This window comes from Mugil cephalus, chromosome 1 (assembly GCF_022458985.1).
Source record: "Mugil cephalus isolate CIBA_MC_2020 chromosome 1, CIBA_Mcephalus_1.1, whole genome shotgun sequence".
NCBI classification, from domain to species: domain Eukaryota; kingdom Metazoa; phylum Chordata; class Actinopteri; order Mugiliformes; family Mugilidae; genus Mugil; species Mugil cephalus.
In genome coordinates, this window is record NC_061770.1 from 23,384,427 (window position 1) to 23,410,984 (window position 26,558).

General features: G+C 39.7%; 2 protein-coding genes across 2 annotated transcripts; one reads left to right on the forward strand and one right to left on the reverse strand.

Annotated features, from left to right (window-relative positions):
• The first annotated feature begins 162 nt into the window (after window positions 1-162).
• On the forward strand, window positions 163-14,537 carry LOC125019116 (sodium-coupled neutral amino acid transporter 3-like). Its single transcript, XM_047603639.1, has 16 exons — window positions 163-604; window positions 5,019-5,095; window positions 5,218-5,287; window positions 6,333-6,448; window positions 7,137-7,210; window positions 7,308-7,400; window positions 7,505-7,586; window positions 9,073-9,155; window positions 9,284-9,342; window positions 9,995-10,147; window positions 10,258-10,337; window positions 11,580-11,680; window positions 11,769-11,893; window positions 12,500-12,644; window positions 13,730-13,833; window positions 13,927-14,537. Exons 2-16 carry the CDS (start codon window positions 5,034-5,036, stop codon window positions 14,029-14,031), a joined length of 1,452 nt encoding a protein of 483 aa, XP_047459595.1. The 5' UTR covers window positions 163-604; window positions 5,019-5,033; the 3' UTR covers window positions 14,032-14,537.
• An 86-nt stretch (window positions 14,538-14,623) lies between these two features.
• ccdc22 (coiled-coil domain containing 22) lies at window positions 14,624-26,369 on the reverse strand. Its single transcript, XM_047603624.1, has 16 exons — window positions 26,007-26,369; window positions 25,045-25,222; window positions 23,918-24,050; window positions 23,623-23,729; window positions 23,073-23,160; window positions 22,792-22,961; window positions 22,306-22,521; window positions 21,330-21,500; window positions 20,462-20,581; window positions 20,258-20,374; window positions 18,511-18,612; window positions 17,684-17,791; window positions 16,623-16,718; window positions 16,190-16,249; window positions 15,998-16,072; window positions 14,624-15,393 (listed from the first exon to the last, which is right to left on the reverse strand). The coding sequence occupies exons 1-16, from the start codon at window positions 26,054-26,056 to the stop codon at window positions 15,199-15,201; spliced, it is 1,986 nt and encodes a 661-aa protein (XP_047459580.1). The 5' UTR covers window positions 26,057-26,369; the 3' UTR covers window positions 14,624-15,198.
• Window positions 26,370-26,558: the final 189 nt, after the last annotated feature.

Consider the following 26,558-nt stretch of genomic DNA (forward strand, 5'->3'; position numbering starts at 1 on the left):
AAAACTCAGGGCACATGCACGTGGGACACCTCTTCAGCAATATTTACTTTTCTGTGGAACCTTTCCAAATTGATCTAAGAGAGCCAGCTTTTTCCAGTTTGCCTCAGGTGTGGGACGACCCACCGGCTCTTACACAACCCCGTCCTGTAAAACACACACTCACATTTCCACTGACACCACAGGTCAGAAGAAGAGAAGCATGGAAACGATTCCGCGGGCCTCGTGTGCATGAGCAGGACGCGGGAGAGCAGAGGTTTTTTCCCCGGGCGGTGCGATCATCAGTCTCCTTCGGACGAAAAACTTTGAACACTTTGAGTTTTTCTCATTTTGCGAAAGGAAGAGGAGTGCCCCTAAATGTGACATCACGAGAAACCCGAAACCGTCATCTCCAGCAGCCCTCCCTCTTCACCGCCTGCTCCCACATTTGCTGCCCTCTCCCTAACACCAGGCAGTCTGCGCTTCTTCGCCGTCCCCCACAAACAGACCGGTCCTGCTACCGTTTCCAAACTATACCTTTTGTTCCCAGGTGTTTCCACCACCACCACCAGCACCGTCTCCACCTCCACAACCACGGTGAGGGAGTCAGCGAGGTCTTCTTCTGGAGGTAAGTCTCTCTGACTCCGGGGTCGTGCTGCCATGTGGTTTGGGTCTGCAGGGAAGAGCACGAGAGGAGAGCAGGGTCACTGATTTTGAAAAGTTTATCAGGCTCTTTAACTGAGTTTAGGGTGTTCGGTATTTTTTATTCTATTAACTTTTGCAGAGGCGTCAGTTTTTTTTCAATTATTAAATGTGCAACTTTGATAGTTGTTTTTTGTGCGGTTCAATTAAAGAAGAGAAAAAAAGATGCTTTTTGGTGCATATCAGATGTAAATTTCTATTATCTCCGCCTGTGCTTTTTTAAAAATGTATTCTTTTGCCTTTTGACATTGACTTCCGAAAGGATTTCTTTTTTTAGAAATGTAAATTTAAAGTATGATGTCACCCTCCTGTCTGCAGAGGTGGTCACCAGGATGTGATTATCCTAGCTTAGCCTAATGAGACACAACACTCAGAGGTATTGATGCATTAGCGCCGAACTGTTTCCCCTTTACTTCCAGTCTTTTTTTTATGCTAAGCTAACTGCACCATGATTTCAGTCAGTCTTTAACACACAGACATGAGGCCGGCTGCAAAGAAAAGGAAGCAATACTCGACATATGCATAATAATTTTTATTTAATGTGAAACATGTTCAGTACCGGTTCAGGTCAGCGAGCACACCGCTGTGTTTCTGTCATATCAGCATGTTAAGAGCCAGTCAAACACATTACTAGATAGATTATATAAATACTGACAAAAAAAAAACCTCTCATGTCTCATTGGTGCATAGGGTGGGAGGGTGTACTTGCATCACAATCACAAAAGTTAGATACGGCAGGTAAAGGAACTTTCATTACTCCGCCTTTTACTCATCATTTAGTTAATATTCACGGTTATTATTTAGAAAGGTCGTGCGTTCGATCTAAAATCTCCTCAAATAGTTCAGACCTGAGCTGCAAACCGAACCGTCAGTATTAAGATTCAACCTGAGCCTGGTCTGTTTGACGTGAACACATTTAGTAATGTCAACAGAGCCTGCACAGCAGTAGCCCCTCTTCACAGGGGGAACAAAAAAAAAAAAAAAAAAAAAAACTATTTACAAACTGAGTCCACTCCTCGTGACTACTACTGTACAGAGTGTCAATGTCTGAGGAACCAGACATCAGTCATGTTTGAGTAGGGAGGTCATTTTCAGCTGTTATCACTGAAGCCTGAAGGAAGATCAGATATCAACACAGGATTTCACCCCAGCCTCCTGTCACCCATCAGTTCTTACTCCCTTAATTAGTTTGTTATCGCTGCCTTAATTGTATTTCTACAAGTTTTATTATTAGATTAGATTAGATTAGATTAGATTAGATTAGATTAGATTAGATTAGATTAGATTAGATTAGATTAGATTAGATAATCTTATATAACATCACATTCAGGCCAATTAATATGATGTTATATACTATTATTATTAATATACATATTGATTTTAGACATACTAACACTGATGCTGTCATTGGCATTATCATTAATATTATTATTATTATTAGTAGAAGTAGTATTGCTAGATTCTGGTTTGCTCAAATGTCAAACCCCAAGTAAAAATAAACCGCGGGCCCACGCTGGCATCCCACAATAACATGCAGTAACTAGAACAGTATATCACACATACCATGGGACATACAGCTACCGGCTCATTTTCCTTTTATCCTCTGCTCTCTCGTAGTCTGGTTTCACGGCTGGTGACATTTTATCAGCAAAAAGATGCTACAAAGGTCTGTAGAGGAGCTACAGGAAACCAAGTAATCGATCAGTGTTATGAATCAAAGCTGCCGTGACATGTGAAAGGCTCACAGCAAATACGTCTGTGTAGTCTTTGTCAGGGATTTACTTTTCCTCCAAAGTCCAACGACATGCAGGTTAGGTGGAGCGGCCGTTCCGGGTTAGCCAGATGTACGCGGTTGTAAAGCCGATTGATCCCGTTTACATCTTTTATTTAATGATGATATCAGCTTTACCTGCAAGTCAATGGGATGTCACAGAGTTTGACCTGAAGCATCCGTGAACAAATGTCAATGATTGGCTCTTCCACCAGTACATTCAGACCTAACGCAGACACATGGAGACAAGAAGCTCACGTGTACTTTGGTACTGATGACACTGAGCATGAACAAGGGTGAACTCAGTGTTTTTCTCTCTGGACATTGATCATCTGGGCAATGAAGATGAAATTGATTACAGTAACGTGTTGCTGCTGAAAATCAGTCTGATTCATCTTATTTTGTGGCCCTTCCTGTACAGATGTGTCATTATTAAGGCATGCAAGTCAATGGACTCTCTAAATACTTTAAGGTTAAATGCCTTTTCTTGACATCTTTTAGGACCCCAGCAAGTGACAAATACCGCTGAAAACTTTGTATGAGTTTTACCTGTCCAACATGTACATTTAACACTCGTTTACATGCACGTGAAAAAAATAAAATAAATAAATACATATGCCTGTATACGCCTTAATCTGACTTTAACTTGATAACGCATGTGCGCGTACGTCATAACCACCGAAAACATCACGAAACACGAAAACAAAATATGCAAGAGGTATATAGTGAAGAGGAGCTAAGATTCAGGCTGAATAAGTCATTTCATTTACATGAATAGATTCGTACAGGAGATGGAAATGATGCCAAACGTTTACTTGAACAGGAAGACACACTGTGGTGGAAAATAGTGCATAAATATAAATTATTAGAGGAAGAACTCTGAGTAATTGGTAGCTTAGGACAAACATTTTACTCCAAGTATTATTGATCAGAGAACAATGGATATCAAGGGGAGTAAAAGCATTATAAACAGGATAGGACTTTGGGAAGTGAGAGTTTTCAGGAGATTAAACAAAACTTTTGGAAACTTTTGGAAACAATTAAGTTTTTGCACACAGGATTTTGTTTTGGAAAAAGATTAATCCAAAACATTATAACTAAGCCTGCATTCATTTTAGGATTTCATCGCGTTACTCCCTGATCATTTCCATGTACCGGAGCGGTTGTCACTGACAACAGCATCAAATAACTAACTAAAACAAAGGCACATATGAACATGCATCAGTATTACACTAACTACCTAAAATGACAGAAACTGAATCACTGAAAACAAATTATTAGAGGTTTATTTTAGTGTTTCAGTCCCGCCCACTAACATGGAGGAAGTGGAACTTGTGACCTTTACTACAGCCAGACACCAGGGGGAGCTGTACTTGCTTTGGCTTTGCTTTTAAAGAGTTGCCTCCTTATAAATGAAACCAAAGGGGAAATTTTCTCTGCATAAATTATGGTTTCAGGCCATAAAACAGGTGGACAACAATGGAAAGTCGTGAGACCCTGATAGTCAATATGTGTATTTCTGTGACAAACACTTTAAAATAAGAGGTAATGTTAACTAATGTCAGTTGTCACAGTTGGTAGTTATAATGTTGAAAATTCAAATTTCATGTTAAAAAGTCAAAGTAGTGAATGTTGATGCTGAACTGAAACGATGACAGTAGATAACGACAGAGCAGAGTTACGTTCTGTGACGCATTTTTTAATAGAGGGTGTGCAATGACGTCACTACCGCCTGGGGCCACGCCCCCTCTGAGTGGCAAAAACACAGTGAAATGTATCAGTAAATACAGGGAGACCGGGAAAACTTTAGATTATCTGATCAAATTAAGGACAGTTGGACTCGACAATGATCCATACGATGTAGCATTGATTTGGAAAAGTGAATTAGTCTCAGTTTCAGTTAGTTTAAGTCAGTTTTAGGTCTGATTTTAGTCATGATAAATGTAGCTAAATAAAAGATGCTAACGCAGAGCTCTGAGAAGTAACGTTAGCCTTACAATGCTAATTTAAGGTATGAATTCATGGAAAATACAGCATAACTGAATATTACCTGACACTAAATGTGAACCACAACACCAGGTTTCGGTGCCTGGATTCCGGTTGTTTCTTCTTAACGCACCGATCCATTCACTCCTCTTCTCTCTGGCTGTCGGAGATATTAAATTCATTTTTTTTTTTACAATTTTAGACGCTATTAAAAGCCTATGATTCAAACTAACGCTGCTAGTTGTCCACGTTCAACGGTCACTTTTTTTTTTTTTGCCACCCAGTGGCCGTAACCATGGAGACCCCGCTGGCTGTGACGTCACGTCCACACGTAACGTCGCCGTTCGTCGCTCGGCAACAACATCATTTATGTGTCTGACTCGACTAACGGTCGACCGGCCGAGAAATGCTAGCGGCACAAAGTAAACACAGACTACGGGGGGTTTGTATTTACCGCCAGTGGTTTGTTTTCACCCCGATGGAGACGTGGCCTAATTTGCTACTTCTGTCGTACATAGCCTACGCTTTTAGTTTCACGCTGAACTTCCGTTTGATTCTTCTTAAATTGTCCCTCTCTCTGAAGAAACGAGTCACAAGGATGGAGCTGCAGAAGCAGCTGAACGGTAATCACCATGACGTGGCCATGCCCGTGGAGAGAGGGTATGTTTCTCATCATGTGTGTCTCATCAAAAAAAAAAAAAAAAAAAAAAACTACAGCAAGCATCTGCATACATGTGAAGCCCGAGTGTGACAGTTTTTCCAACTTTTGTGTGATAACGCAGAATCCCACCGGAGGAAGAGAAGTTCCTGCGGCAGAAGGATGATGGTTCAAAGAGGCCACAGTTCACAGATGTAAGTGTGTGTGCAGACATTAAAAGAGTCTGCATTGATTTTATTGATTGTTTAAGTTCTCTGATAGTTTAAGTTCTTCTTTTATTGTCAATAAAAGCTGTGGGTGCAAGTCAGGTCTACCAGCAGCGTTGGGTTTTAATATGCAAACTTAACTACAAAGTTCCCCAGATCGGACAGAATATTCATGGTCCTCCTTGTCCTGCATCAAATGTCTGTGTTATGTGTTTTCTCCGACAGCAGTATTTGTTTCTGCGTATTTTTGCCAAAGCAAGAGCACATACTGCACTTGAAGACAATTAATGTTGAAGGAAAAGTTTCTGACATCATAGGCCAGATTCAACTAAACTGACTCTGAACCAAAAAAGTAATTTGTTCCATGGTCTGTTGTTTTCCTGTCCTATCTCTCCTTGTTTAAATGCATGAATGTGATTTTTAAATCCACGATTTTGCCTTATGTTTCAAATAAACCACAGATTACTGACGCTAAAAGATGCACCTTATTAATCCTTCCTGTTTATAATATACATTTACGTCTGTCTCTATTTCTTGATTTGTAAATTTAGATGATGCAAATTTTGTACATTTTTTGCTTATACTGTTTTATTTCATTAGATTTTTTCATTTTTATCGTAATTATAACTATCTTCACCTATTTTTACTTTTCAAAAGTGTTTCTTTATACTTGCTCTTGGAATATTTTTTTTTTTAATTTTATTTTTCTTTATCACAGGCATGTGCATTATATTCAGTTATGAATGAATAAATATACATATGCATATCCCATTGGATTCCCCCCATTCATCCCAATAACCACCCTTGGAATAAACAGCGAAAAAACAATAAATAAAAAATAAATGAACGAATAAGATATAAAAAATTTAATATGCTTATATATATATATATATATGCAGAAAGTCCAAAAATGCAGGTATAAATATATACCTAGACTGATACATGGTTGTATAGGTAGTAGCTTCTTCTTTATTTCTTTATTTTTTTTAAAGCTGTTTTAAGTAAATAAACATTTCGTGCACGTCTTTTCCAGTTTGAAGGTAAAACCTCCTTTGGCATGTCTGTTTTCAACCTGAGCAACGCCATCATGGGCAGTGGGATCCTGGGACTGTCGTACGCCATGTCCAACACCGGCATCGTCCTTTTCTTGTGAGTGAATGCGATACGCACACACACACATGTTCGGCCATTGTCACCGTGACACCAGGCTTATTTATTGCGGATGTCAAACCATAGCTGAGACATTTATAGTCCAGCCCACACGCTGGCCCACAGGAGGAATTTATTTAGGTCTGCAGGAGAAGTCTGTGGGCTCTGCCTTCGAGTTAATGCTGCAAGACTCATGCATGTCATAACTTAGAAGGACAGAAATCCTAAAAATACAGCAAGAGTTTGTCAAAATTAACAGGTGTAATAAACAATGAGAACATCACTGTTAAACATCTTCTGATGACTGTAGGTGCAGGATCTCAGGTAGTCATTGTCTTCAGGGTTAAGGTAAGTTGTTTAATGCTCGTTTAGTGTAAATAAATAAGGGATTTGTCTTAGTCTGACCTTAACAACACATTTGTGGAGGTGTACGATGGAACAGAGCTTTATGAGGGGCTTAGAAAAAGAGACACCTGACGACCAAAACCGGTTGACATATTCCTAAAAAACTCCACTCGGGTGATGTTTGAGGAGGTAAATTCATGTCTTTACATTAACTTCCTTTCAGTAACTAATACATTTAAAAGAAGAAGAAGCATTTTTGAAGTTGCAGAGCACACAGAAGACTGAGAGATTGACAAACAATGTTCCCTTAATGTTCACATTACATTGCATTCGTGTTTTAAAGGATCCTGCTGACGTGCATCGCCTGTCTGTCTTGTTATTCCATCCATCTGCTGCTACGCAGTGCTGGAGTTGTGGGTAAGCGGCGTTACCTCGTCTCTTCTCTTCTCATTCAAACGCATTCAGTCCTGTGCAGGATTAGTTATATACTGATCTTTGCTACTGGTCTCTCCAGGTATCCGTGCTTACGAGCAGCTTGGCCTGAGAGCTTTTGGTCATCCGGGAAAAATTCTAGCAGCGGTCATTATAACGCTACATAATATCGGAGGTAAGACTCTTACACGCCGGGTGCTGCAGGTGTGGCATGTGAACAGTGTACAAGAACTGAAGAACTTGGATGAAACATCTCTGTCCACGTCTCCTCCTTTGCAGCCATGTCCAGCTACCTGTTCATAGTGAAATACGAGTTACCGCTGGTCATCCAAGCCTTTCTTGGCCAGACTCCAAGTCCTGAGTGAGTAAAGATCTGTGAAATGTGTTGTCGTAATAGTGGTGGTGGTCTTTTGAATGTCCAGATGGGAAGTAATCCAGTAGACTGAGCACAATGTGGCATCCGCAGGGATAGGAAGGGATGTCCCAGTCTGATACAGATAGTTTAATATTCAGTACAGGCCCGTCTGTATGGACCAGTAAAGTTAATGTAGTGTGGAGAAGGTATCTCATACCTCGGTCCAGCCTCAGTCTGAGTTTACTTGGTGGTGGTGGTGGTGAATCAAGATGGTCGTATTAAATAACCTTCTACCACCTCAGCAAACATCCACAATGCATTAAAAATTTACGTTTTAACTGATGTCATTTCCCAGAGTGAAGTTCTTCCACACACCAGATGTATTTAGTTTAAAGCAACGTTGAAGACCCACTTTTTTAGATTTTTTTAGTTCAGTTCTGACTTTAGGGCAGTGTCGTTTTTAGGTCTACTTATTTTGTCTGTTTTATGTACTTCTGGCTTTCAATACTCTGCAGCACTGTAGCACTTTCCTTTGGAAGCATATTGCATTCAATGGAACAAATAACAAATTTAGATTTTCTGAGAAATATATATATTTTTCATTTATTATATTTTTTCCATGTAATTCTTTTTTTGTTTTTTTTTTTTGTTTATTTGTTTAAGGGGTAGTTTTTTTTACTGTTTTTTCGGGTAATTTTTTCCCCTGAATTATTGAGATATTTCAAAGTCGAAACCGCGAGAACCACAGCCCCCAAAAACTCTCTGGACTCACCATGTAGCCTATGGAGGACCAACTCTGCCACAATTAAAAATAAATGATAAAATACCTACAAAAATATGCCATAAATAAATAAATGAATAAATAAATCACTTAATACCTAAATATACAGTATATGCCATGGATTAATAAATGAATACCTAAATTCTATTTATTTATTGACGCATACATGTAGGTAAGATGATGCATTTTAAAGTATCTTAATAATTCAGGAAAAATATTACCCCAAAAAACAGAAAAATACCCCAAAAATTAAATTACATTTTTTTGGTATTGTTTTATGGCTTTGTTGTAAAGCACTTACAGTATCTTTTAGTTATTGTAAAGGGCTATATAAATAAAATTTGATTGATTGATTGATTCAGTGAATTTGGCTTGATTTTTGGAAACTTTGACGCCAGCCACCAACCGCCACTAAAACTCAAGAAGAAGACGACGTTTTGACGCTACAGGAACGTGATTTGTTTTATGACAGGCTGAAAATAAATAACTACAAAAGCTTAAAGTCCGATACTGATCCTTCCATTTTAAAAATGCCTGGTTCTGCCCTGATATCGACCGGGACGTCCCTGTTGTCTGACGTGATCTCAGCATAAAGATTAAATTCTAATGTAAAATATATCAAACACGTGTCTGCAGCAAGAACCGAGAACTACAACTACAGCCGTTTCTCATGGTGTGTGTGTGTGTGTGTGTGTGTGTTCGCATCCACAGTGACTGGTACATGAATGGAAACTACCTCATTATCATCGTCACCATTTGCATCATCTTCCCACTGGCCATGATGAAACACTTGGGTAGGACACTCATTCTGGACCTCACCAGACCTGACGGGATCTAATGTGAAATGTTTAAATGAAGCCAACACGTTTCTCTGCATCTTGGTTAATCCTCTTTGGGGTTTTTTTTCTCTTGCATCCTGCAGGATATCTTGGTTATACAAGTGGCTTTTCTCTCTCCTGCATGGTTTTCTTTCTCTCTGCGGTGAGTCACCACAATGCATTTAACTCCAAGCTTAAACGCAGAAGTTTAAACCACCTATATCTCACAGCTTAATGGAGCTATGCTCGAAATTCAACTTTCTGAATGCGACCATTGTCCCAGTTTACATGCAACGTAGAAAATCGAATAACTGACAGGAACAAGTCCTCCTCCTCTGCACTAGATGGCGATATGTGTCTTTTCAGCGGTTTAATACTGCCCCCACTGTACGTCATGTAATAAACGAGAGTCGTTCATGTTTCAAACAACCAGATGGATAATAGTTGAGCTTTTTTTTGGTGCAGATAAGATGAAATAAAGTCTGAAATTCATTCAAAAAAGTTCCAGAAGAGGGAAGAATTTAAGTCTGATCAAGAAAGCTCGTTTAAGGGACTGTAGACACATCAACACCGAATGTTTACTCTAATTAAACTCACTGCAACAAGGAGAAAACTGCACTTTAGCGTGTCTATAACATGGGTAGAAATGTAACTTTATGCATTATTTGCACCTTCATCGTGCACTTTAAAGTGTCACATTTTATTAGCAGTATTTTTTATTACTTTTATCGTGGTTACTGTGTTTTGTTGATGTCTTCTGTTCAATAAATCTGAACTGAACTAATGAAAAGTTTGTTGTTTCGTTGCCACATCAGGTGATATACAAGCGATTTAACATCCCCTGCCCTCTGGAAGTGTTCGGCAACTACTCCATGAACACAACAACAACAACAACAATAACAACAACAGCAACAACAACAACAACGGACGACACATGTGTCGCCAAGTTCTTCACCATCAACCAGGAGGTCAGAGATGAATTTTCATTTGAATTTCTTTTAACTTCATCATGCGCTCGGTTCTGCGTGCGTTTCCTGGACAAACGGCCACGTTAAGTTGCTCTGTTGCTTGGTTGCAGACGGCGTACACCATCCCCATCCTGGCTTTCGCCTTCGTGTGCCACCCTGAAGTACTTCCCATCTATACGGAGCTGAAAAAGTAAGATCTACGCAGCACAAATCAGACTCTGCACTCTCCATGGACGTGTTTAAAGTCATTTTAATGAAAAATCTCAATCTCATATTAAAAAATTAACATAGTTTATTAAATATCTTTAGTTTTAACATTGTTTTTAACATTTTAAACAACAAGTTGAAACAAAACATGAGGAGACATTGCCATAAAGAAAATTAATATACATAAAAGCTCATAAATGACCTAAAAATATTAATACATGTTAAACAAAGGATTGACATCTGGGGTAAATATAGTTCGTCCACTTCCTTCTAAAGTTTCCTGCAATGTTATAGAGAAAGTGATTCTTTCCATTATATATAAAAAAGCATGGATCTTATCTTATCCCACCCAACCTTTTCACAGTCCAGAGAAACAGAGTAAATTAAAAGACAACTTGCAAACAACAGGAACAAAAAGCTCCACTGTATGAAGCAGGTAAGATCTAAAAGCACTAATCCAAAAAAAAGCGTAGTCCAAAAAAACAATAAAGAAGAAGTAAAAGGAACCAAGAAACTAAATTAAAAAATAAATAAAAATAGGAAACATATGAAAAACCATTAAAAACTCACAATATGTTTTGTGACCACCTAAAAAACAAAACAAAAAAACAGACAGACAATTTCCAGAAACAAATCAAAAGTTTGAACAGGTGATTACCACCACTTTATTTTAGAAATCTGAAACGGTTGCATTAAATTTAACAACTCTTACTGGACCAAGAGGAGCAAACAACAGCAAATATATCAGGAGGGGTTTTAAGTTGTCACAATTCTCAACAAAACAGAAAGAAATCACCCCAACATGACCACGTTGCATCAGTCTGGAGGCCCTGGATGCTACTTATTAAACTCTTTAGTTTACCATTTCCTCCCTGTATTAATATCAGCCATCATGTTATTACACTGGGTTATTTTTATTTATTTTGCTTCAGTTTGTATTTATTTATTCTATATTGTTTTAATTGATTTAATTTTATTATCCTTTATATGTGCTATAAATGTGTATTATCAGTGTTCTTTCTTTATCTATTTATTATTCATTTTTCTTTCCGTCTTGCTTTTATTTATTTATTTACTGATGAACTTATTTCTCCTCCTTTACACACATAGACTTCCCACATTCACCAGTTTTGTTTTCACTCTGCACCCACAGAGAGAGTTCACAACCTCTAGATGTCCCATAAAGTCTCTTCTTAAAACCCTTTTCTTGTCATTTATCCCAAAGTCCAACCAAGAGGAGGATGCAGTTCATCGGTAACGTTTCCATCTTGGGCATGTTCGTCATGTATTTCTTCACGGCCATATTCGGTTATCTGACGTTCTACAGTAAGTCGGCTTCGCTTCATGTTCCAGTTTAGTGACGGTGACGTGTCAGAGGGTTTACAGCTGCGCTGTGTTGTGTTGTATTGTGTAGAGAACACAGAGGCCGAGCTCCTCCACACCTACAGTAAGGTGGACCCCATGGACACTCTGATTCTGTGCGTGCGTCTGGCCGTCCTGGTGGCCGTCACGCTGACCGTGCCCGTGGTCCTGTTTCCTGTAAGTCAACGTATGAAACTGTAGAAATAAATAAGGTTTTAATGGTAAAATACTTCTAATTAATGATCAAATTATTAAGACGTGAACTGTGAATATGTTAGACTTTAAGAATGAGGCAACGTCTGGAGAAAACATTAAACAGATTTTAACCAGTTTTTGCAGGTTATGATCACATAGACTGATCAGCCACAACATTATGACCACTGACAGAAGAAGTAAATAACAAATCATCTTGTGACAGTTCATTGTTCTGCTGGGAAACTCCTGGACCTGGTGTCCATTCATGTGGATGTTACTTAGACATGTAGCCCCCACCTAGACCAGACCAGACCAGACACCCCCACCCCATAGCAACGACTCTCCTTTGTGACAGCATTCGTCCCCAGCAGGATGTAGCCTGACACAGACACACACACAAAAACGCTTTAGGAAAAACTAAAAAAATGTAATTAGAAGTAATTAACCCTTTAGAATCGATCAGTTTTTGAATTACCGTAACTCACAGTGGTTTGTGCCATCAACAAAACTCAGAGTGTGGCTGACACTGGTATAACTACACAACATTAGTAAGGTGGTCATAATGTTATGCCTGATGTCCTCCCTCAGATCCGTCGCGCCCTCCTACAGCTGCTGTTCCCGGGGAAACCCTTCCACTGGCTCCGTCACGTCATCATCGCGGCGTGTCTGCTCTTCTGCGTCAACCTGCTGGTCATCCTCGTGCCGAACATTCGAGACATCTTCGGCATCATCGGTGAAACATTAAGCAGCCGCGCAGTCGCATCCAGATCAAAAAAAAATCATGTCTGAAATATTCATCGTCTCTTTTTTAAGTCGGGAGAGGAAGACGTTAAGTTGTCGGTTCAATTTGGGTCCGTGCACTTTTTGGTATTTCGAGTTTGGTTTTAGACTCTAAAATAAAAAAATAGACTAATAAGAGTTAATTTACACCACTCACAACAAAATACTAAACTAGTAGTAATAAAGTAAAATAGGTTTACACCATATTAGTGCAACACAACATATTTTTAAGACAATGACATCAATTTAAATGAGACAACATTTTAAAGACATTTTAAAGACCTTTAAACATTTTAAAAGAGATGTACAAGGTTTTAAAGATTTAAAAGACCTTTAAAAGCTAATAAAGAGCTTTAGGACTTTATGACACAATGCATCTAATATGAATTAATTTCTAAGCGTTTTTCTGCAAGAAACATCTAAATCTGTAACAGTTACAGTATCAGGGCAAAGCAAATTTACATCATTCATCAATCCATCTTATATCTGTGCTTCAATCAGTCCATTACTTTTCTTTAAATTGTATTTCCTGGTGTCTTAATTTGTGCGTTAGTTTCTCCATTACAAATATTTCTTCGACAGTGTACACACACTGCTCCTCAGTTCTACTTTATACCAGTAATATTTTTAATTGCTACTAGTAAAGCAGATACTCACCTTTTCAGTTTTTTGTTTTAAACTGCAGAATTAGTCACGATATCAGATTTTTTGACTTCACGATTATCGCGATATCAACAAAAAGGGAAATAATAATCCAGGAAATGCTTCAACTTTATTTGTGTCATTTTCTCTCTTTTGGGAGATGTGTCCCACATTATACCATGACAGCCTTATACAGGATGAAAACTTTTAATTTTATAATTTTTTTGAATTTTATAATTCAAATCAAGTTGTTTTTCCAGTTTTCTGGTTAGAAGCAAACCTGAAATACCAACAAACTGATGCATGGACCAGATTTAAAGCTTTTATCCGTTACAGCCGACGCTTTTTTTTTTTTTTTTTTTATCATATTAAGCTGTTTCTCCTCTTTGATTCCAGGAGCGACCACGGCTCCCACTCTGATCTTCATCCTCCCCGGACTCTTTTACATCCGCATCGTCCCCATCGACCAGGAACCAATGAACTCCAAACCGAAGATCCAGGTGGGTTCACGTTTTTTTTTGATCGTGACTGAAACACGAGTAAACACTCAGAAGGTTTTTAAAGACTTAAACACATCTGCCCCCGGTTTTCAGGCTGCCTGCTTCACTGCACTGGGCTTCATATTCATGACCATGAGCTTGACGTTCATCTGCCTCGACTGGGCGAGTGGAGAGAAGAGAAGTCTCGGCGGCCATTAAAGCCGACTCTCCAACCCCCGGCCCAACCTCAGTCTTCTGGATCAGAAGCAACATTCATCCCGCTGGAAGGCTCTGGCTTCGACGGGACAGTTTGCATTAATCATTAATAAGAATAAGGTTCCTCTTGTTCTTTCCAGCCTCCAGGATCCAGCTCAGATCGAGTCCCTGTGTTCATGAAAAGGCCTGACAAACACTGCGTTAGCCACCTTGAACACTAAAAAGCTATTGGCCGTAACAGAGGCTCAATCATAACAGGGAGATTTGAAAGCTGACTAAAATTTGAAGGAAGAAGTGTATTTGTGTTCATAAACGACAACAACAGAAAAAAAAAACAGCTTTCAGATAATTCACCATCTCCTGATGTGTTTTATATTGTAATTCTGTAGACTAGGGTTACATTTTAGCTAACTTTATACAAACTGTGAACCAGGTAATTTGGAATAATTGTGATTTTATTCTGGACAGAGTACGTGTTTATTGTTTAATAAAAATCACTAAAGATTAAACCTGTGTGTATTTTATCATTTTTTTGGTATTTTTTTCTGTTCAGTACAACATAATAGAAAAATAACCCCACATATAAAACCAACACCGTCTTCCAGTCTTTAAGGCCTTTTTTTATTTGAGCTGGTACCATCATCTATACACAACAATACTTTGCTGATAGATCTGGACAACTTTTATTAACAGACTACATTCAAATGTCATTCACTCCAATGATGATGATGATGATGATGATGATGATTACGACAAAAGGAAAGATGTCGGACGATGGAGGAATAATTAATGTATTAAAAATGGCTAATTATTATTATTATTATTAAAGTCTAGGATTTGATTCTAATCGGAGCCGGTGTGAAAAAAAGTTCGTACGATAATATGAACGCTAGAAAAGGCTTTTGACAGCAGCGTGCTCTGCTGACCTGCTGCTCTGTTTTCATTCATTCAATCAAACCTCGACACACTGCACCGCCACAGGATTCAGTTTGTGGCTCCGTCCAGGGCGAAAACATTAAAAAAAACCCAGATCGGTTTCCATGGCGCCGATTCATCTCGTCTGTCTACGGGGGAGGAAAAAAAAAAAAAAAAAAAAAAAAAAAAAAGCAGGTCTTGGGTGTGTTAATGGACAGGAGACTCTGCCGTGAAGCGTCTTTGGCTCCGGGGTTTTCACTCCGGTGGTCCCACAGAGCAAAGCGAAGGGAGGGGGAGGTGGAAAGGGGGTGAGGGGGTGAGGGGGGGGGCTCCTCCTTCAGCCTCTCGGACTTTGGCGGCGAGCGCCGAGTTCTCCTGTCGAATGGATTTGTAATCGTCGAGGATTCTCTCCAGGTTGGCCACGGTTTTGTTCCCGTTCTCCGTCTCAATCTGGGAATAAAAGAATTTAAAAAAAAAACAAAAAACCTGGTGAGCACATGTCTGATTAGTGATCAACTCTACCAGGTGACACAACGAGCAAAGACAGAGGGACTCCCTCCCTACGCACTGATGCTGAACTTATAGATGACACAACACAAAGCACTGGGGACGAACATCCTCTTCAAGAACAAAAAGACTTAAAGTTCCTTCAGACAGTCTGAATTATTCTCAGTGACGTATGACGTCATTTTCTCTGACTGCTTGTCAGACAGAAAACCATTCACACTCACATCTACAGCTAATTTAGAATCACCAATGAACCTAACGAGCACGTCTTTGGACGGTGGGAGGAAACACACCCACGCAGACACAGGGAGGACATGCAAACTCTGCCCAGAAAAGGGATGGAAGGATTCAAACCCAGAACCTTCTTGCTGTGAGGCACCAGAGAAACAAGTCTGAAGTTAAGTGTGGCCATTTTTAATTGACCTGCAGCTTGTCCACAAAACAAGGTGTGGTTGCATTAGCCATTAGTCAGTAGAGGTGTAATAGACAGTTTAGGCTCCGCCCCCTTCCCCCCTGTTTAACTTGATTTTTTCTGTTTCAGTCCCACCTGCTCCTCCAGATCCCGAATCTCTCTCAGGATCGTCCCAGTGTCCTCGATGGTCTGGATCAGCTGATTGCAGTTCTGCAGGGAGAAAGGAGGGGAGACGACGGAGGGACGACATGAATCACTGGAAATACGAGACATTCAAACAACAACAACAACAACAACAACAACAACAATGACCACGCAGGGACGTACTTCATGTAAGGCAGCCAGATACTTGTAGGATTTGCGCACGGATTCGTCTTTTTTGGCGTCCTGCGAATCAAACAGAGAAAAGAGAAGCACAAATCAATACATTAATATTTATCCAACGAGTCATTTCAAGGATCCACATTTCAACCTGTTACATGTTATCGTTTCATGAAATAAACTGAAATTTACCACATGAAAGCAAAATAGGCAGTGGTTGGTCATTAGGTCGCGTCACTTTACGTGAGTCAGAATTTTACAGTGGATTAGAAGCTCCTGTCCATTTTATTAGCACTTCTGATTAGTTTATGTTGCATTAAATAAGTCGTACAGACAGTATTTTTAGTTCATAGTCACGTTAGACAATGGGTAATCAACAGGCCTATTTTAATTTTCATGTGATTATATTCACCTATGATAAAAACAACACTGGTTGCACCTTAAAGACGAGCTCATCGGTCACAGCGAAGGTCCTGTCCAGTTTTCCTGTCAGGGTGTTGATCTCTTTCTGCAGCTCCTTAGTGTCGGACAAAATCTGAAAGAAACGTCAAGACGCTTGATACTTACAGTAAATCTGTGGATTACGACCGCGTCACTGATTAGAACAAATCTTTGCACAACTGCTCCATCGCTTCTGCTACGCTCACACTAGGGCTGGATGGTTCATACCAGTATTTATTTTTCCTTATAACATTAATTTTTAAGTTTGCCAACTAAGTTTGCATCCTTAATGGTCAATTAAAAAAACAACAACAACAACAACAAAAAAACAAATCCGTAAATAAATAATCCCTGTAAACAGAATTTAATTAAAAAAAGCCAAAACATTAACATTGTCTCAGGTTGTAATATGACATCCAGTGTTTCTTCTCCTATTTTGGTTGCAGATCTTACAGAAAATGTCTGCAAGAACAGAGGTTCTTTATCCAGCCATTTATTTTTTATTTTTTTACTAATTAAATTTCTATTTAATCTAAATGTATCTTTGTTCTGATGATGGATCTGGTCGCTGACATAACGTCCATCTAAGAATATTTTAGCATTTTATGAATAAGAAAAAACATGTTGCACACAGACTACAATTATTACGGTAGCCGGTCGCACTGCTATTGACATTACAGACATTTAAAAATGTTTAAATATGAATAAATACGTCAAATAAATGAAATTGCATTTGTCTCTAATTTTTTATTTTTTATCTCCGAGCTGTAAATGTCAGCAGTCAGTGTTAACACAGGCCATGCAAACCTGTTTTACTACTAGTGTGGAATTATTCTACAATATTTACTCATCATCACAGTAAAATATTCCATCCTTAGTAAATCTACTGCATTAATTTCTCTCTCAACCAGTCGAAAATGTTGTGAACACGTGATTATGCATTAAACATAAATACTGTGATGTACATTTTTGTTCATACCACTCAGCCTTAGCTCACACTTCATGCTTTATGTATTAATTAGTCTGAATAAACTCGTTGTAATTCGATTCTAAACACACCTTCGTAATCTCCTCCTTCTGTTTCTTGATGTTGCCGACGATCTCCAGGATCCTCTGAGTGTACGCCGACCGAGACACGTCCTGAGGCAGGTTTTCTAACTCCGTCACCTGTGTTGGACGAGGACGGGGACCGAACAAGAGTCAAACTCATCCAGAACAATCAGTGACCAGCTGAGAACGTCTGAATCCTAATTATAGTCGCAGTTCTTAAAATTATTACTATCAATGGGGCCGAACATTATCTCACCAACTAACTGCTTTATCTGATCATCAAAATCAGTCTTAATGAAACTAAAATTCGTTTTAGAGGCTGTAATCAAACATTACGTTCATCACATTCTGTAACTAACCTCCTGAGACCCTGCGTCCTCATATGGGGACGTTAAGTTTTAGGTTTTATTGCAGCTTGTTCTGCTTCATTTAAACTCACTGTGCTCATATTTACTCTGCCATCTAGTGGCAGCAAAAGGTTAAAACTTATTTATTTATGCTTATCGATTTTTTCCATTAGCAAGTACTCGTTTGAGGACGTTGGGACTTAATTGTTTGCAATTCTTTCATGTTTAGGTGTTAAAATAAACAGTTTTACATTTTGTCGCACATAAATAATGAAATAATCCCAGTGTCCACATATGAGGACATTGTTTTTTTTTTTTCAAAAACTACTGCTTCCTGTTGAAAGATGATCCTTAGTTATTGTACTTCTTAGTTCTTACTAATCTCAAATATCTTAGAGAAATTAAAAATGCAGACCAAACAAAAGGAGGTTATTATTATCCGATAATTTTTACAACCAACGAACGTCCAGACTCTTGCATCTGATTTACCAGTTGTTTGTATGTTTCTTCCTTTTTCTTGGCCTCCTCTGTAGACACAATGATTTTATCGTGCAGGGACTTGATTTCAGAGAGTTTTCTGGACGACTCCAGCTGTGGATAAAAAAGACAAAAAAAAAACATGCATGATTACTGAAAGAGTTTTAACTAAATTGCTGGAAATTCTGGAGGCTGAAGCGGCTCGAAAGCTTAAGTCGTTACTAAAAGATGAAAACACAGCGGTCGAAACTGAATTCGCTCAAACAGCAAAAGGCTTAAATATTAACTGTGACAGCGTCATGTGATGGAGCTGGAAGCTCAGGTCTGTTACATAAGTTTGAAATGTTGAATTTGCTGAAAAGATACAGTTTGGCCTCCCAACCTCAGCTTCTACTTTCTTTATTAGACTCACGTGTTTGGATCTGTGCACATCTCAAAAGACGTATAAGAAGAAACAATAGCTTAAGTCAAATAGTTGTGAGGAAAAAATAGAACAGCAGAAAAACTTCTGATATTATTCATAAATAGCTTTCATTTCATTATTATTAAAAGGTTATTAGTTAGTTAAAAATGGCTATAAATATGTTTTGTATTGAATCTATATAGTCAATGGAATGGAAGTATATATATATATATTCCAACTGGTTTATTCCATGTTATTTATTTTAACTGAGCTTTCCCACTGAGTCATAATAATAATAATAATAATAATAATAATAATAATAATAATAATAATAATAATAATAACAATAATAATAATAATAATAATAATAATAATAATAAACCTTATTATATGGCACAATTCATGCATAAAATCAATCAGGACATTTGTTAGGCGAAAACAAGATAACACATGTATATAAAATGCCTAATAAAAACAAGCAAAATAAAATAAAAATAATTATTTATAAAAATAATAAAAAGTCTAATTAAAACATAAGTACATAAAAACACATTTCAAAGGAAAAAACTATTGTAAAAAGGTGTGTCTTAGTGTTATGTCGTTGCTGACGGCTGTGTTTGCCCTTAATTGCCCCCGAAATAAATAAAAAAATACAAAATAAGGTTTTTCTGAATCATCCAGTGTAAATCTGATCATTCTGTACATTACACATACATTAACAAGCTTCAGCGTTTGACTGCGATCATCTAACTTTAGATAAAAAGCAGTAGTTCTGATCTGTTCGTATCAAAATAATGAGTCCGTTACATTCGGTGGCCGGGAGGTGAAAACCAACATTAGAAAATGTGAAACACTTTTTACAAAGCTTGAGACAAATTCACATTTTTACATATCATAAAAACAAAATTAACTTTATTAATTATTAATGCTAACTAATAGCGCTATTCACGTTCATTGGCACTTAACGTTGTTTAACATTATCAGACTGTTGAGTTTGCTCCGTTGGTTTGGTCCAAAAAGAATTGGTTAAAAACTATAGAGACCAACCACACGAAAAACAGCATCAAGAGGCTCATATGTTGTCCACAAAAAGGGGAAAAACTATCGCTGTCCATCTTTGGTCACCGTGGTAACCATCAACGACAACAACAACTCCTCTTGTGTTTTGCGTCTTGTTAATTTGTAAATGACTTGTAAATGTGTTGTAGTAATGTAAGTTTGTTTTATGATAATGTACAAAATGTTAATTTGTCCCGAGTTTTGTAAAAGTGTTTCACATTTTGTGTCACCGTATGTAACAACAGCAACAGCAACAGACAAAAACAACTCCTCTACTGTATGAATCCGGCCTTTTACCTCTTGGCTGCTGCAGATTTCTTTGAGTCGTCGGTGCTCGTCGATGAGCGGAGCTCGGTGTTTCTCCCACTGACAGGCCAGGTTCACCACCCGCTTGGCGCTGGCCTCCACCAGATCCTGGAGGACGGAGCACAGGTGTCTCAGTGCAATGAGACGAGATAATCAGACATCACTCAATCACCAAATCCTCCCACTCCCACTCACCTGGAGCTTCACCAGGTTGTCGTCCACATCTGGCAACAGGCCAATGGTTTTCTTCTTCACTTGCATCTTCTCCTCTTTTTCAGAGTTGCCCACTTCTCTCTGTTTCAGCTCATCCGACACCTGCGCACACGGAAAACAAATAATTCCTTCCTGTCCCACATACATTTAATGCACCTAACAAATTTACATGAAAAAAATAAATGTACACTTTAAATTAACAAGGAGAAAGCAGCATCTGCATTTAAACCACAGACTGTACAAAAAGTGGACGCCATGACAGCGCCTTAAAAGTGAAGCCAAAGCAAGTAGAGCTCCCCCTGGTGTCTGGCTGCAGTATAGGTCATAGGCTCCACCCCCTCCATGTTAATGGGCGGGGATTGAACCAATCTAAAACACTAAGGACCAATAATCTTTTTTTTTTTTTTTTTTTAAAGGATGCTTTCTCTAATTTTATGTAGTTAATATAATGTTGATGCACGATAAAGTGTTTAGTTTTTTAGTTATTTGATGGCATAAGAACAGGATGTGACATCATGATGATTGACAGCTGCCATTGACAACTGCTGAGCAAAGCCGTCAAGAGTAGGAAAAATAAATAAATAAATAAATAAATAAATAAGGGGGAGGTCTAGAGAGTCTAGACGTAATGTGGGCAGGACAAGATGGCCCCGCCCACATCCCCGGGATACTAGCATCAGTTTCATCAATGGGAGGGAGTGTAGTGCATTTTTTCTACAGTCTATTAATTCAGACGGCTGCAGTGAGTGTAGATGCTAATGGCTGCTCCCCACTATATTCATAAGTATATAAGCATGAAGTGACACTAAGTCCATTAAGTTTAGACCAGGTGTGTGGACGTGTGCGTTACCTGTGCATTAGTGAAAATGATGTGCTTGATGTCGGCTGCCAGCTGGTCGGCCTCAGAGCAGAGCAGCTGGAACTGCTGCTGGAGGGAAGACAGCTCCTCCTGCTGGCTGAGCTGGACGTCACCCTCCGCCTGACGCCCGGTGGGGATGGAGGACGTTACCGCCGCGTCTTCCTGGAGGACACATAAAAATACAAACAAAAAAATAAATAAATAAATCACCATGCTTTAAACTGCAGAGAGAGACTTTGTGCATGTACACTGAACAAAAATACAAACGCAACACTTTTGTCTTTGCTCCCATTTTTCATGAGCTGAACTCAAAGATCTAAAACATTTTCTATACACACAAAAGACATATTTCTGTCAAATACTGTTCACAAATCTTTCTAAATCTGTGTTTTTGAGCACTTCTCCTTCTTTTGAGCACAGGTACGGCATAAAAAGATGCTGATTAGACAGCATGAATACCGCACAAAAGGCCACTCTGAAATATGCAGTTTTATCACACAGTGTATTTAATGCTAGGCAGTATGACCAAATATGTATATCACAGTATTTTTCAAAATAGAGATGATATCGCTGTATTTTTAAAAAATATTTCAAGCATAATCACATGTTCACAACATTTTCTACTGGTTGAGAATAGAGTAGATTGACTATTTTACTGTGATGATGAGTAAAATAATCTCACACTAGTAGTAAAACAGGTTAATGTGGAAATCTGAGGACAGTTAGGAGATTAATAAAGATGAAATTTGATTTATTTTGACATATTTATTCATATTTAAACTTCTATGTCTGTAATATCAATAGCAGCGCGACCAGCTACCGTAATACTTGTAGTTTGCGTGCAATATTTTTTTTTTTCATTCATAAAAAGCTAAAATTGTCTTTAACCGGGGGACAGTTCATCCAAAACGGGGACGTCTGGTCACCCTGACCTACATGCATGTTCTGCTGACACAGCTGCACGTACCTGCGTGAAGGCGAACTTCTGCGAGTGGACGAAGTGGGTGCCCTTGACGAGGATTTGGTCGGAGGGGGCGGCGCCCCTGAAGGTCTGCAGCACCTCCGATAAATCGGACGTGGAGCACGGAGCACCGAAGGCACGTTCGGGGGAGGAGACGGCAGCGGAGGACAGCTGCTCCTTGATGCGTTTATGCAGCCGGGTCAGTTTTCTGGACCGGTACTCCTGTTAAAACACGCAACAAAGGACAGTCTGAGTCTGTCAGGTACAAGAACACAGGCCACCATGTCAACGCTGCAAGTTTTTTAGTTTGTATTTACTTTAATAAGACCTCCGTTAGAGCTGGTCTTATGACCGAAAGCTTAAAATATTTTCAGCACCTTAACCAAGCCTCTTACACATATAGTATGTACTTTATTTAAAATGTGTCTCGGTCAGTCAGATTAGAAGAGGAAGCCTCCAAATCTGAAACCGTGTCTGCGTGTGATCTCTTGCCTGCGGCGTGAGTCGAGACAGCAGCCCCTGACTCTTCCATTCGTTGTCCCACTCCTGAGCAGCGCTCAGCTCAGCCGTGTGCTGCTCCAGGATGGAGGACACCAGAGAGGACTGATGGGAAAGCTGGGAGGTCACTGGAGGAAGAACGTCGCGCAGGTAGTCTTTCACTTCTAGAAAAAAAACAAAAAAAAAAACATGACATTTTAGAGGCTGGAGAACATCGGTATAAGAAATCATGCAACACATGCATAGTAGCAGAAGAAGCGAGAAAACAAACCCACCTTTCTGGTGCTTCTTGTCTGTGTTTTTAGTGCAGCAGTGTGGTAAACTGAGGGGTTGAGCATGGAAAGTGTGCAAAGCTCCAACACCCTAAAAAAGAGAAGAATCAATCAATGAAATGTGCTTTATATTAGCATCTGATCAGGCATTTATTAGACACTTACAGACGTAAAAAAAGCATTTTACATGTGTATAATATGTGTATATAGATGTGTATGTCCCGATCAGTCCTCAGCCAAGCCTGATCTTATGTAGTTATTTATTTTAAATGCATTGCTCTTGTCTGCACAGGTGTCTGAATGTGCATTAAATTTTTCTATGTTCTTGGTCAATTCAGATCAGATCAACCCATTTTTTCTTCATCAATTAGCAATAACAGGTGAGTATAACACCACTGGGCCTCCTCTGCCACTGCTTCAGACCTCCCTCCAGACGCTGTTCAACACAGATGTGTCACTATCGGCCTTAACTCACTGATGGAACAAGCCGCTCAGAGAGTGAATGCGTGGTTACGTGAAGCCAGACACCGGAATGAGTCACTAAAAGCATCACCTGTGTGTCACACTGCAGGGGCAGTCTGCAGTTTGGAGGCAGCCAGGGCACCGCCAGCTGGGCTTTGATTGCAGCGACTATGGCTCTCTGAAGGACCACCGACTTCCCTGCAGGAAGAGGAAGAAGGCAACAGCTAAAATAGATGGTAAACAGCAACAACATCATGAGAAACAACTGGGAAAATAGCCAGTAACGGACAACAGCCTTTCCTCATTCATTTAAAGTTGGCAAAAATCCAGCGGCTTTTCGTCGGCTAAAACTACGATAGATAAAAATGACTAAAATGTTTGTGTACCTGTGGGCTGGTCTGAGGCCTCTGCGCTCTCTCTAGGCAGCTTCTCCACCAGGAACATGAACAAGGAGCGGATCTCTGACACGTTGCTGTACAGAAACGTCTGGTAGCCGATCTCTCCTTTATAGCCAATGTCCTGGATGGTAGGGGTGCACAGTTTTGGGTATTAGTCTGATGCCGTGCTCATGCATTTCTACTTTTATCTTTAATACAGATTCCACAAAAGTGGTATCGGTGGATCCCAGTTTGAAGCCTACAGCTGGAAGTCCTCTGGCTACAAAACTGCTCAGAGTACTCGTAGGTAGAAAAGCACAATATGAATTCACCTCCAAGGGCTCGACACAACATCATTCATCCAACACAACGCAGAAGCAACATTCAGTGCGTTTACATGCAGAACTTAATCGAGCTATGGTCAAAATTCGACTTTCTCACTACAGTCCTTGTTTCAGTTTACATGCAGCGCAAGAAAATCGAATAACCGTTCTCCTCTTCCACACTAGGTGGCGATACGTGTCTTTTCAGCGGGATAATGCCACGTTAATACGGCCCGATGTAAACGCACTGATTGACACTTAGCGGGTAGACGTCGCCATTCTTGCTTAATACATGTCTAGGGATGGATATCGTTAAGGTTTTAACCGATACCAGTGCTTTTGAAACGGTGCCGGTGCTTAAAGACTAGAAAACATGCAAATTTAGTCCAAAAATGTTGCCTTTTTATTTTTAAGGCATTTTGTGACGTGCAAATTGAACAGAATATTAATTTAAATAATAGAAATAAATTAAAATTGACAACAAACTGTCATAATTATCATAATAACAACAGTGGTGTGAGGTCTTGGTCAGATGTTTAATCAAATTCAAGATGTTACCTTGTTACCTTGCACAATATCTCCTTCGAATACTTGTTGAATCTTTTGAGGTGAAGTACACACAAACTTTTGACCATTTTATTTTACCCCGGACTCGCGTACTTCAGTGGAGTCCATGCGGCTGAAAAACTGACGCGATGTCACATGTAGCATCGACAGAGCTAAGGAGCTAAGGAGGCGCCACAGGTGCCACTATTCTACCGAGCATCGGTGCCCATCCCTGTACATGTCGTGCATTTCTAAGAGGCGTCTTACCTGACAGGCCTGCGCCAGACTCATGCCCACTCTGAAGCGGGCGGACATGCCGGGAGGGAGGGAGGTGGGCAACGCGCTGCCCAAACCCGGATCGATCACCCGGATACATCTGACCGCCGCCTCCACGATCAGCTCGCTGCTGAACTGTTTGACGCTGTCAGTCTCCTCACTCAGCTCCCTGCAGGAAAAAAACATCAAGCAGTCACACAGCTGTCACAAGACAAACTCAAAATAACCCACGTACACCGATCATAACATAACATTACGACCACCGTGTAGGTCTCCCCTTGTGCCTGCAAAACATTTGTGACTCATCAGGGAATAGACAGGTGTCCTGGTGGCGTCTGGCAACACAACGTCGAGAGTCAGGGCCTCTGTTAATCATCTCACAGACACCTGATCAGTTTGAGATCTAGTGAATTTTGGAGGCCAGGTCAACACCTTGTGCTGTTCCTCATGTTTTCTGAGTGGTTTGGTGCCTGGTTTGGTCTAAGCAACATCCAGGTCCAAAAGTTTACAAGCAGCTGGACAATGAGTTGTCACAAAATGGTCAATGTTATTCACTTCTCCTGTCAGTGGTTTTAATGTTGTGGCTGATCGGTGTACATTATACACACATATTGTTATTTTTTTATTATTTTTTTTGACATATTGATCATTTAGGGGGTTGTTCAATGACTTGTATCAGCCATTAGCCCAGGAGATTGTATTGTTCCTGTATTTATATGTAAATGCAAACTCTTGCATTGACACACAACATATGTGGAAACAGCTCTGACTCTGCTTTTTGCATAATTACACGTGTATTTAATGTTGCAACAACAATGCATGCACAATTTTTAGACTTTTATATGATATTTATACTTAACGTTGCCGTTTAATACAAAATTGGGGTCAGTGGGTTAAACAGGCTCGAGGCTAAACCTTTAGTCGTTTAGACCAAATGCAAAGTTGTTACTTACGTGCCGACTTGTTTGAGGGCGTGAATCAGGATTTTGTCAACTTCCTCCATCTCTGAAGTTGCTCTGGGGGAACTAGTTAGCCGACTGGAGGGACTTCTTCACATCTAGTTAGCTTAGGTGACAGCAGACCGAAGAGATACCTCCCATCTTCTGACAGCAGTTAGCTCATTAGAAAAGGTTGACAGTCCTCGCCTCCCCGAAAGCGCCACCGTCACTCTTCGCTTCGCAGCTAATATATATTTTTATTACATATAATCATCAAACTGAACCTCTCCGAGAGAGTCTGGAGCAAACCTGGTGCCCCGAAGACGAAGAATAAGCGAATTGAGCGGCGGTGCGTTTCTGGGAGGTGGCGTTTTCTCGTCGACTCACTGTCATCGAGAACAACTGGGAGCCGAGCGACCGAGGAATACACTTCCCAGGATGCACCGCGGCGCAGTCTCATGACCGGAAGTGTGCTGCTTTGATTGCTGAAGGTTCTGTGGCCTGTTTTTTTTTTTATATGAGCGAGTCCATCACAAGTCTCCACTGCTCCACATCAATCCACACCTG

Bases quoted from the DNA above. Each gene is read 5' to 3' on its own strand.
- LOC125019116 (XM_047603639.1), top strand. From the start codon at position 5,034: ATGGAGCTGCAGAAGCAGCTGAACGGTAATCACCATGACGTGGCCATG. The intron at 5,096-5,217 runs GTATGTTTCTCA...GTGATAACGCAG, and splicing joins GCCATGCCCGTGGAGAGAGG to AATCCCACCGGAGGAAGAGA. The intron at 9,156-9,283 runs GTAGGACACTCA...TGCATCCTGCAG, and splicing joins GGCCATGATGAAACACTTGG to GATATCTTGGTTATACAAGT.
- ccdc22 (XM_047603624.1), bottom strand. From the start codon at position 26,056: ATGGAGGAAGTTGACAAAATCCTGATTCACGCCCTCAAACAAGTCGGC. The intron at 23,730-23,917 runs GTACACAAACAT...CTCTTCCTGCAG, and splicing joins GGCCTCAGACCAGCCCACAG to GGAAGTCGGTGGTCCTTCAG. The intron at 17,792-18,510 runs GTAAATCAGATG...CGTCCAACACAG, and splicing joins AAGAAACATACAAACAACTG to GTGACGGAGTTAGAAAACCT.